Raw genomic sequence first — 11159 nt, 5'->3', positions numbered from 1 at the left:
GTGAATAAATTATGCTTCTGTATTTATGGCAACACATTGTACTCAGATACATGTATAAACATATCTGTTACAATTCGTACAGTATCTCTGCTAAAGGGGCAATGGAGATCATTTTGTTTATTCTGCACCACATGTAAGATGTCTACGATTGAACAATGCAACACCAGAACATGCAAAAAAGCAAAAAAGTGAATCTGAAGCCAAAAACATACCAAATCTAAATGCCAAATTCTGTTTTTCTAAGGATGTTCTTATGGTTTCTCTGTATAATTTTCTTACATTATTCTTATGTTATTTTGTAACGTTGTACATTTTTATTTGAAAACACACATTTTCACTGACTAACAGCAAATTTGAACAAGAAGGTTTAACTTACAAACATTCAAATGCAGTGAAATGTGGGACTAAAATGTTCCCATTTGCCAGAAAATGTTAGTCAATTTTTTGCTGAATCCACATATACAATAAAGAATTATCTTCATCACCGAATGTCTGATGTCTACTCAGAAATTTTGCTGCCTAAGTCTGGTTGTCTCATACTCATATTTGTACTTATATTTTTGTACTGGGGACTTTTAAAGTGGGGTTACCATTCTCTGAAGACGAAAATATAGGAATGAAAACAGGTAAGAAACTAAAAATGAGGAAAGCTTTTGGCAAACAGGGAATTTAAAATTCAAATTTTAATCTTATATATATATATATATATATTCTTTTTAAATGTAACCATAAATCTTTAACACAAGATGATACAAAAAGTTGTAAGCAGCAAGAGAGGACATCTACCTAGACAATTTTTGCAGTGTAACAATATTGTACCCACAAGGTAATAGAGCAAAATATGCCAAATAAATAAATAACTATTTACTTGACTGGCATATGGTAACCTTTTCATGTGATAAAGTTTTTCTTCTGCATCATATATTAATCTGAATAAATTCCCAAAGTTCTTCATCCACTTAATCACAGCTGCAATGGTGACTTAGAAAAATACATACATGTTCAGACATGCCCCCAGCTTGAGTTTAAATGATTGGTGCTTGGTTTTGTTCAGAATGTACACACAACAATAGAGTTTCCGGTTCTGAATGAACATCAGTATACCTACTTACGGAAATTAAGTAAATAGTAATCACTTTCCCGCCATTTCCCGCTAGCTCCGGGTCAGTCCATTACACAGGTAGATTTACCTGTGTGTGTGTGAACAACTTTCCATCATGTGATCATGTGATAGTTCCTTGCATACATAGACCACAAGCGGCTTTAATGATTATTATTGTAACATTATGTTATACCGTTTTGACTCAGTGTCTTAGAGTTGAGAAATGAACTATTGAACTACACATCCCTCCCCCCTTTCCATGAATAATTTTCCCTGGACACAGGGTACAGTTGCAGGTACACATCAGCCAAGACACCCATCACTGTCGTGAATTAATACAGACAAAAGGCTGAAATAAACTGAATGGGAGAAACTCTGCAGAAAGGACGTCCTACGTGCATCACTTGTGTGGTTTTTGTTTTGCGTTACATAAATCACCGTAGACGTCCTCACCAGACCCAGGATGGCACCTGTGAGAGACTCCAGTACGGCCGCGCGTCGGGCAGGTCGCTGAATAATGTGGAGTTTTCGTTACAGAGTCTGTGCACTGTGGAAATGCAGGAAGCTGTGGCAGAGCCCTGAGGTCTTTGCAGTGGGTGTGGAGGGTTTAGGTTAGTGCCAGCTTTGTGGGAGGAATCCCAAAAATGCATTCCATGTTCCAGCTTGTGTCAATTTTGCCTCCTAATCTATATCAATGCTCTGATGAAGGGTTCCGACCCACATGTGAGCACTAATGAGAGTTGCATTTGTGCAAATGTAACAGTGTGTGGGAGTTTCGTTTCTCCTACGGTGTGGGGCTTCATGTGTATGGCACTGAGTGGTTATCTTCTCCAGCACACCTGTAAATAAAAAATGTCTCATTTCTTTTCGAAAGTGTTCTCTTTCTCTCTCTCTCACTTTTGTTTCCTTTCTGTGTGAGTGTGTGTGTGTGTGTGCGCACACGCGTGTGTGTGTGTGCATGTGTTGTGTTTTCGAATAACCCACTTAAGTCAAACACAACTACTGTATCTAAAACTACAGAGTTTCTTCCAGCCCAGCTGTTAGGTTTCTGTGTGGGGGTGGTATGGGGATAAGAATGAAATAAAATGCTTCTGCAATGGAGACAGCATGTGACTCCACACTAACAGGCAATTCAGAGCACACCATAGTTTCCTTTTGTTCCGAATTTGAATCTGTAACATCCTGTTTTTAGCTGCCCTCTAGTGGCCAAAACCAGTAGCTTCCACGTAAATTCAGTTTTTCTGCATAACATTGCAATATCCCAATATTCTCTATCCCCACCCCACTGTGGATGTGCAGAATAAGCCTGCATATTTTCAAAAGTGAATTACAAAGCTGCTAAACAGCTTTTTTTTCCTCCAGGGCAATATACATAACATTGGATACACTGTGCATTAAATTGATAGTTTTCTGAAGGGTACTGAAGCAATATTCCTTTCAAAACCCTCCTTGTTCCTCTCTAAGTTTCCTGACCACTGTTCTACAGCACAGAAATCCCTGCAGTCCTGCTCAGAAATATCAGTCTTTTGCTGTTTTGGTGTCACACAGTGAGGGTCAACAGTGTCTGTCCTAATCATGCTGTTTTCCTCTCACTGTAGCCTCTGCATTCGTGGAGACAAACAGGACAGAGATCATTGATAGGGTGAGGCTGGTGGTTCCTTTAGCAGACGACCTGCTTGGGAAAAATTTCATTAAGGATGAACAGTATCAGAGAATCCGCCAGACACACCCAGCCCAAGAACAGACGAGGGAGCTCTTTGACGCAGTGAAACCTGGTGGACACAGCGCGTACTTCGCCTTTTACCAGACCCTAAAAAAACACGAGCCCTTCCTCATCAGTGATCTGGGTAATATAACCCCCATTTCTCATTCCACATCCCATATTCTGCCATTCTGGTGCCACAAATGTACTTCTTTCAGTTTCATACTCTGCATAAAACTACCAGATCTGCTGAAAGAATGAATAATTATGTTAGTTGTCATAACAATTTTAAGTACCATTTGAAAAAAAAAATCAAATGGAGACCAAGAATGTATTTCTATTATTTCTATTTATTTTGATTATTGATACAGAGATTACCACTTCACTTCTGACTAGATCTCATGTTAATGTAAGTACAGTACATGACCCTGTGACTCCAGAAAAGATCTTTGGTCTGTTATGTGTTGCAGAATCTCAGGGTGAATTCACAGTGGAAAAGCCTGGGTTTCGAGGGAAGGCTTTCCTTATCCGGGTGGCTTCAGTTGCTGTTGCTGTTGCTGCTGTTTTCCGAATCTTTTCAGATTCTCCCCATGGCTCTGGGTGTACTCTGGGTAAATACTTTGGGTTCTTTGCATTTATAGTGACTCATAGTTACAACCAACACAGTCTGTCTGCATTATCAGTTTTCACAGGATTTTTATTATTTCAAAGGTGTTTTAGCATACTTGGAATACAGTTGCATGAAGTCACTGCCTTGCTCTATAGGCCCCATTTTGCAGCTGCTATTCCACACTTACCACCCTGTTACTTAAACCCTGGTAATCTCAATACTTTGCCCATATTTCCAATATATTTAGAAACTCTAGTAAGAATTAGAAGCCAAATTCTCATTACTATATGACTTATCCATCCTTGAGCAGACAGTTAATCTTTCCTGAAGAACTCTGCAGTTAATTGAGTTTGAAGTTTTTAATTATTGACCTATAATGCAACTGAGTTATTTGATATTTTTCAGATCTGAGAGGTTGCACCTTATCAGGGATGGAGAATGTTATTGATCAGCCAGGAAAGACTGAAAGTTTAATGCAAGCACTGCATGGAATACTGAAGGACACAGAAAGAGAGAAACTGGAGGCTTGGCTGAAGACAAAGAAGAAACTGAAACATCCCAGCATGCACCACAAAAGAGTCAGGCAGATATTGAACCACTATAGTGTGAGAGCATTCCTGGCAGATGGAGATCAGAAGGAATTCCCCTACCAAGTCATGGATCAGTTCTTTCTGGAGAAAACAGGTTCAAACCAGCACCTCAACACAGCAGAGCTAGTAACACACAAACAGCTAAACCCATGTGAAGAGAAGACCCACTGCAGAAACTCTACCGCTGTCAGTCACCGCCAGAAAACAGGGAAGAAACGAAAACAGAAAAAATCCTCGGCCCCTAAGGAGGAAAGCGAGAAAAGGGCTTTGCAGCACTGGGCACAACGGCAGATTGCCACAGGCAGCCTGGGCACCAGCCAAGAGGAGCTGTGCAAAATTGCAGGAAGCATCAAAATAGTCAACTACAGGGAGCACGAGCAGTACCCCTTCCTGGTGGTGGAAGACGTCAGAGTCTTCCAAAACCCCGAAACTGGCAAGCACCAAATTATACACATTCAGGAGGTCACCAATGAGAAGGTGATCAATTCAAAGACCAACCAACTGAATGTGGAGACCAGTTTTAAACTGCAGTTTCAAATGGGGATTTTAAACATTTCTGAAACAGTCCTCCTTTTGCCTGGTGGGAAAGAAATGTTAATCACTTATGATCATAAGGGCTTTGAAAATACTGTGGAAGCACTCCTGCGATTTCTGCAGGAAGCGTACCTTCCAGCTCTCGCTGTATTTAAGAAAATTCAGAGAGAAAATGAATTGTACTAAATCAAAATATTCCAGGTGACCCACAGAAGAACTGTTGTTTTTCCAAGTCAAGCCTAAAACACTGTGTTCTACTATAGGCAACTCCATTGAAGTTCAAGCTGCTTTTGTTTCTGGAACATCAGCACTTTTAGTATTTATGTTTTATATGCACAAGATGACTTGGATATTGTAATTATGGACATAATCTAGACCATAACAATGGTCATAAAAGTCTTTCCTGATTGGTGATTTAACTGTGAATTAGATCTATAAGATCATCTCAGGTGTCAAGTTTTTTTTATCTTTTTATTTCCAAGTCCCTTAAAATGATCCTGAATGTGAAAATATAATTAGAAGCAGAATGTTATCATATGCTCTTAAATTATGTGTAAAGAATATTGTCTGTGTTGCCCCATTTAAAATCTGTATTTCCTGCATATGTGAGGGTTTTAGCAAGTTCTTAGTGTGCAAAGCGAAACATTCAATGTGAGAAGTCTCATGCCATTTATTTCTATATGCTTATGCTTATTTTACTGTTAGAATACACTGTTGTTTCATATGCTATTGTTTAAATAAACACCTTATCATATACACACTTATTTTTTGATTGGTTTTGTGATTTGATTCCACTGGATGGTTGACATTTTGAATTTTGCTGTCCTGTGATTTTGGAGGACAAGCGTGTGATATTTTAAAGGAAAATTCAGGATCTGTGGACAAATAACATGACACATACCTATTTGTAGTCTCCAGACCTGTTTTCTAAAATGTAGACCTTTTTACATATTTGTTGTGTAATCATTTATGTGTAGTACAGAACGACAAACCATTTACCCGTGACGATAGACATTCAAATTAAAATGTCCTTTAACAAATAATCCAGTGATTATGACTTCACGTAGGAAAGTTAGATCAAGGCCAATCTAGTGTTATTTCTTCCAGCATGCTCTTTGTGACATTTTAAATGTATAGGCCTATATGGTTGTCAGTGTTTTTATATGGAGAGAATATTTGTCAGTGTAAATGATAGACCACTGTTACAGACCACTGCCGCCAGCATCAATCCAAGTCACACAGCTCCTCCACCAACATACAACAGAGCCCGTTAAAGTTCCGTGTATTTGTTGGCAAACCAAAACTGTCATGAGTCACAGTTAGCGTTAATCTAACGTGAAAACACAACTTTAAAACTAAACGACACTGGTAATACAATCATGTGGTCCTGACGGTGCTTAAGGCTTTTCTTCTCTGGCTGCCTGACTGCTGCACTCCGCCTGGCTCACGGAGGGGTGCGGCGGGACGCTCAGTGCGGAGCTGCGCAGCGGCTCATATTATGAATCAAAATTCAATATAAACGCTTGGAAGATTCAACCATATGTTGACTGACTTTGCTTCAAAACGTTTGACTTCCTCAAAAAATGAGTCATGTCAACATATTTCAGGTGAAATCGGACGACAAACATCATGCATCATTTAATTCAACACTGTTTATAGTCATCATTTCGGAGCAAGCGCCGTATAGATCTACTGATCTTCACGCTATTCAGATGGGCCGATTATAGACAGCAATGATCAGATTTTGCATCCATATAATACAGATAAAGGGATTTGCATCGTATCAGCTCTGACCTGACCCCAGCGAGCAAGCAGTGATCACCTGCAATGACAGTATACTGGCGCCACCCTGAGGCGACGCATGGTATTACCAAAGTGTCTGTCGTACGATAGCATCACGCCTTTTTACTTGCAATGAGGGTTTTCATATCTTTATTAAAACTTCGGTATTATATATTGCTTCCACATCATCAGTGACAGCAGCAGAATTAAACTGTCTCTGTCCCTGCTGGCTGCGATAGTACACCATAGCCTGGGGGACAGATAAGTGTCACATGCTCATTTAAATGATTAGTTATTCTTTTGCACTTTTATTAATACTATCCATAATCCCTGAAGTTTTAACTGCTGTAGTGTCAGTTAAAATATGAACTCTGCCCTGCATAGTCAGTTATTGCAGTGTAATGCAATGGGACATCTCAGCTACAGCCAGCTATTCATTTTTATGGCTTGCTAGAAAAAAAAAACTACATCCTCTCATTTTAATTCATTCATTTGTGACCTCAGTGAGCAATGAAACTTGCTAGTGTTTTGAACACTTTAGGAGTTTGTCACACCGTTTGGACTGACCTGCATCCTGTAAATTAACCCAGAGACAAACAAGGTCAACTCAACCCAGAAAGTCCCAATTCAGCATCATGTTACACGTCAAATAAGCTCTGTGAGAGCACCGCTTCAGCTGAACCAAAACATGTGAATGCCACAAAAAGGTGTATCACTTGCTCCAGAAGAAGAGTGTCAGTAAAGGGGGGGGGGGGGGGGGGGGGAGGGACAGGCGGGCCCGAGTGACCTCAGAGCCAGAACACTGAAAACACAGGGGCCACAGTCACAACACACAGGACTACCCGGTGCGTCCCACACACTAAAGCTTAGAAACCCCAGCTGGAGAAGACAGAAGTAACATTTGACAAACAATTCTGCGTTATACGATAAATGACAGTAAACAAATTTATTTTGTCATTTGCACTTTACAGTTGGAATTCCGGGAACTCAAATACAACATCTTTGCCTGTGAGCTTCTTGTAGACACCGGAGAAGGTCTCGACCTAAAAAAGAACATCAATCATGAGGCCGGTAATGGCGAAATATTTAACATAAAGCAAAGACAATTCCACCACAAACAAAACTGTCCACTACACTGACAACCATGTGACATTGTTTGTTACAGAATGTAAACTGACCATGTTTCAAACAGAAATAACAGATTAATAACTTAAATACTAATCTTAAGATTCAATCTGTGCACTGCATGGTTTACCTCCCCAGTCATGGCCCAAGGGCTCTGGGAAGATGTAGGAATATACAGGACGCTGTCCTCACCAGCCCGAAGGCCGGGGACATGCTTGATATCCAACGTCGTGGAACGGGACTGTACGTCATGGCACTGAAGTGCTGCGCTCCCATACGCCACACGGACAGAGCCACGTGAGAGCAACCTCACAGGATGTCCACGTTGGGGGAAGGAAAAGGGAAAAAAAATCTCTAGACCACAAAACTTGTGAACTTGGACTCACTTTGTGTTCAACATTGTTTTGCTGCGCCTTGTCGAGGTGGACTTTGATGAGCCGACTGCTGTCCAGTTTCACACGGATTCTCTTGCCAACGATTTCGCTGGGGAAAACCAGGTCTTCAAGAATTGCATCATGCACAGCGGTCAGTGTGCGGCTGGGGAAAAAAAAACCCAGATCACAAGGTAACGTTTCAACTTCAAACCTATACAGCTGCATTTGCATTTTACAGTTCTGTTACAAGCACACGTCACATGGTAGTTCCATATGATCATTGAGATTGACTCCTAAGTACAAAGGACTGACCACGTATGCGTTTCAGTACTAAACAATTGCAACGTTCTACGTAAATGCTTTTGCCATTTTCACTGCACTACAATCGATTCTGAAATGGTATTAAGGACACACATTCACCCAGCTCTTTCAGTCCAACAAATGAGTGTGCACTGCATGGTTTACCTCCCCAGTCATGGCCCAAGGGCTCTGGGAAGATGTAGGAATATACAGGACGCTGTCCTCACCAGCCCGAAGGCCGGGGACATGCTTGATGTCCAACGTCGTGGAACGGGACTGTACGTCATGGCACTGAAGTGCTGCGCTCCCATACGCCACACAGACAGAGCCACGTGAGAGCAACCTCACAGGATGTCCACGTTGGATTGAGCCATCACATTTTAAAACAATCAATGTGCTCCAAAAAGAACTGATGATCATATTATGCACAACAAATCAATTTCAGATCCCCACCACAATATCAAATCTGAAGGGAGCTCCTGACAGAACTAGGGACATTTTTCCTGACTAATACAATTTAAAATCTCACCTCCTGGGACGTTTCTGCTTGTTCTTCGTGCGGCTTTTCCTTGTTGGCTTTGGCAGAATTCTCCTCTGTAAAAACGTGTGGCAAGAGCAACTCAACTTACAGTACCACTCAAGACAACAACCATTAACAGCATTTGATCCCAAATGATGCCAAGGTCTAATCAGGGAATAGAAGCTTAATGTGCACTGCATGGTTTACCTCCCCAGTCACGGCCCAAGGGCTCTGGGAAGATGTAGGAATATACAGGACGCTGTCCTCACCAGCCCAAAGGCCGGGGACAAGCTTGATGTCCAACGTCGTGGAACGGGACTGTACGTCATGGCACTGTGAAGTGCTGCGCTCCCATACGCCACACGGACAGAGCCATGTGAGAGCAACCTCACAGGATGTCCACGTTGGAATCTAATCATTTTCTGAGCAAAGTATATCAATATACAGCGTCAGATCACACAGAAACGCAGGACATAGACTTATGAAGAGGTATGAAAGAGGTGCCATACTTCCTGCTCTGATGTGGAAGCTTCTCAGCTTGCACGCAATAAAAGAAATTAACTTTAAACAACGCAAGAAATACAAAACAGCAAAAAAAAACTCAAATAGCAACAGAAGTCAGTATACTCCACGCACAGGGACAATCCAACAGGCAGACAGCGAACCTGACCTCACCTGTGCAATGAAGACCACATGCTTGCCACTGAATTTCTTCTCCAGCTCTCGTACGAGCCGGACCTGGATCTTCTGGAAGGACTTCAGCTGGGGCACAGGCACGAAGATGATGATGGCTTTTCTGTTCCCAGCAACTTCAATTTCCTGAGAAACAGTCAATTACACTTTTAATGCAAATAGCCTCTGACCATTTTAATCCATGTGAATTTAAGTATTCATCTACAACATAACTAGCAGGTCACAGAATCTTATTTGTGATTAACTCCAAGAAGGAATCTGTGCACTGCATGGTTTACCTCCCCAGTCATGGCCCAAGGGCTCTGGGAAGATGTAGGAATATACAGGACGCTGTCCTCACCAGCCCAAAGGCCGGGGACAAGCTTGATGTCCAACGTCGTGGAACGGGACTGTACGTCATGGCACTGTGAAGTGCTGCGCTCCCATACGCCACACGGACAGAGCCATGTGAGAGCAACCTCACAGGATGTCCACGTTGGGGATCAAACCAGTCATTAACAAGTCTTGCTTCTAGCAGAAGTTAAATGTATCTCATCTTACCACAACCTACCTGAGTCTCAACTAATGCCACAGGTTCAAATAATTACAGCACATTTGCATACTCTGCCCATTGACACTACCAAAGAAAAACAGAACACCATAAAACTAAATGGCAAACACAAGGCCGTACCCGGCTGCTCGAAGAGCTCTTACTGACCTTAGCCGCAGTGATGTTCAATTCCCGCAGCTGAGCCTTCAGGTCAGAGTTCATCTCCAACTCAAGCAGAGCCTAGAACAGAAACCCACCGACAGCACATGGCAGTCAGCGAGCTGTCATCTTTACCAACATGGAAGTGTCCACACTGACCAACACATTTACTCTTGACCAAAATTTGCTTCGTAGGGTGCAGTCTCTCTTACCTGGGAAATGCCAGACTCGAACTCATCCGGCTTTTCGCCGTTGGGCTTCACGATTTTGGCGCTGGTACTGAACATGGCCAATGTCTGCGTGAAAGGTAAACAAAGTTTTAAAAATATCTGCATAAAGTCTTTCAAATTACACCAAATCAAGGCACAGCTAATTACAGCACAGTGCTGCTTACCGCTAGCAGCGAGGCACCAATACTGAGAGCACGCTGAATATCCAGCTACCCATGACTCCATGAGAACTACTGGCATACATCAAATGACTACTTAATCTGTATAAAAACAGCCTACTATTTAATTAGATACCCTTGATTCCGTTTATTTCGAAGACATAAGGAAATGTAATCGACAAACGATTTAAGTCCCAAACCCAGCAGAAACGCATGCTCAAAAAATCAGACAAGCGGCCAGTTAGCTGGACGGCTAGCTGCCTGCTGCCTCTCGACTGGTAATACTTAATAATTATCACCTCCCCCCAATGCATTTCAAACGTCCATAAATGCGCGAATAAAACGTACTTCTGAGTTTAAAAAGAACCAGAGCAGAGCATCTTCAAGCATAAGCTTTTACACTGCCATCCATACACAGGCCTAGGGTTTTCTGTACCCTTCCCACTGATCACTCATGTCAACCAATGTACAACTATCTCAGACTTAATTAGAGCCATCCACGCTTCGAAAGGCGATCATCTAAAGTATCCGTTGCTTTTCAGCAGGTGTGTGAGCCTAATTCCACAACATAATGTTTATTTTAAACCTTTTAATGTAAATCATTCGATCACCGTATAAACTGTAACAACCAACCTCAGTCAACGTCGGCCTGGGAAGAGGCCGGATTCTCGCGAGAGGTCGGTAAAAGCGCGTTCTGGCTGAAGCATCATGGGAAACGGCAACCCGGAAAAGGCTGAAGACATGCCGCTAG

The 11159-nt window shown here is 41.9% G+C and overlaps 1 protein-coding gene and 4 non-coding genes across 5 annotated transcripts; all 5 read right to left on the bottom strand.

The window, feature by feature from the left end:
• Positions 1 to 7251: 7251 nt before the first annotated feature.
• On the bottom strand, positions 7252 to 11094 carry rps7 (ribosomal protein S7). Its single transcript, XM_036549621.1, has 7 exons — positions 11042 to 11094; positions 10233 to 10316; positions 10030 to 10101; positions 9315 to 9458; positions 8649 to 8713; positions 7832 to 7982; positions 7252 to 7363 (listed from the first exon to the last, which is right to left on the bottom strand). The coding sequence occupies exons 2-7, from the start codon at positions 10305 to 10307 to the stop codon at positions 7286 to 7288; spliced, it is 585 nt and encodes a 194-aa protein (XP_036405514.1). The 5' UTR covers positions 10308 to 10316; positions 11042 to 11094; the 3' UTR covers positions 7252 to 7285.
• On the bottom strand, positions 7554 to 7774 carry LOC118792761. The gene has a single exon (XR_005005616.1). It is a non-coding gene; the product is annotated as a small nucleolar RNA SNORA73 family (small nucleolar RNA).
• LOC118792765 lies at positions 8263 to 8483 on the bottom strand. Its single transcript, XR_005005619.1, has one exon. It is a non-coding gene; the product is annotated as a small nucleolar RNA SNORA73 family (small nucleolar RNA).
• On the bottom strand, positions 8825 to 9047 carry LOC118792764. The gene has a single exon (XR_005005618.1). It is a non-coding gene; the product is annotated as a small nucleolar RNA SNORA73 family (small nucleolar RNA).
• On the bottom strand, positions 9589 to 9811 carry LOC118792763. The gene has a single exon (XR_005005617.1). It is a non-coding gene; the product is annotated as a small nucleolar RNA SNORA73 family (small nucleolar RNA).
• Positions 11095 to 11159: the final 65 nt, after the last annotated feature.

This window comes from Megalops cyprinoides, chromosome 17 (assembly GCF_013368585.1).
Source record: "Megalops cyprinoides isolate fMegCyp1 chromosome 17, fMegCyp1.pri, whole genome shotgun sequence".
Lineage (NCBI taxonomy): Eukaryota > Metazoa > Chordata > Actinopteri > Elopiformes > Megalopidae > Megalops > Megalops cyprinoides.
The sequence above is the reverse complement of the archived record's forward strand: the minus strand, read 5'-3'. Positions and strand labels throughout refer to the sequence as shown.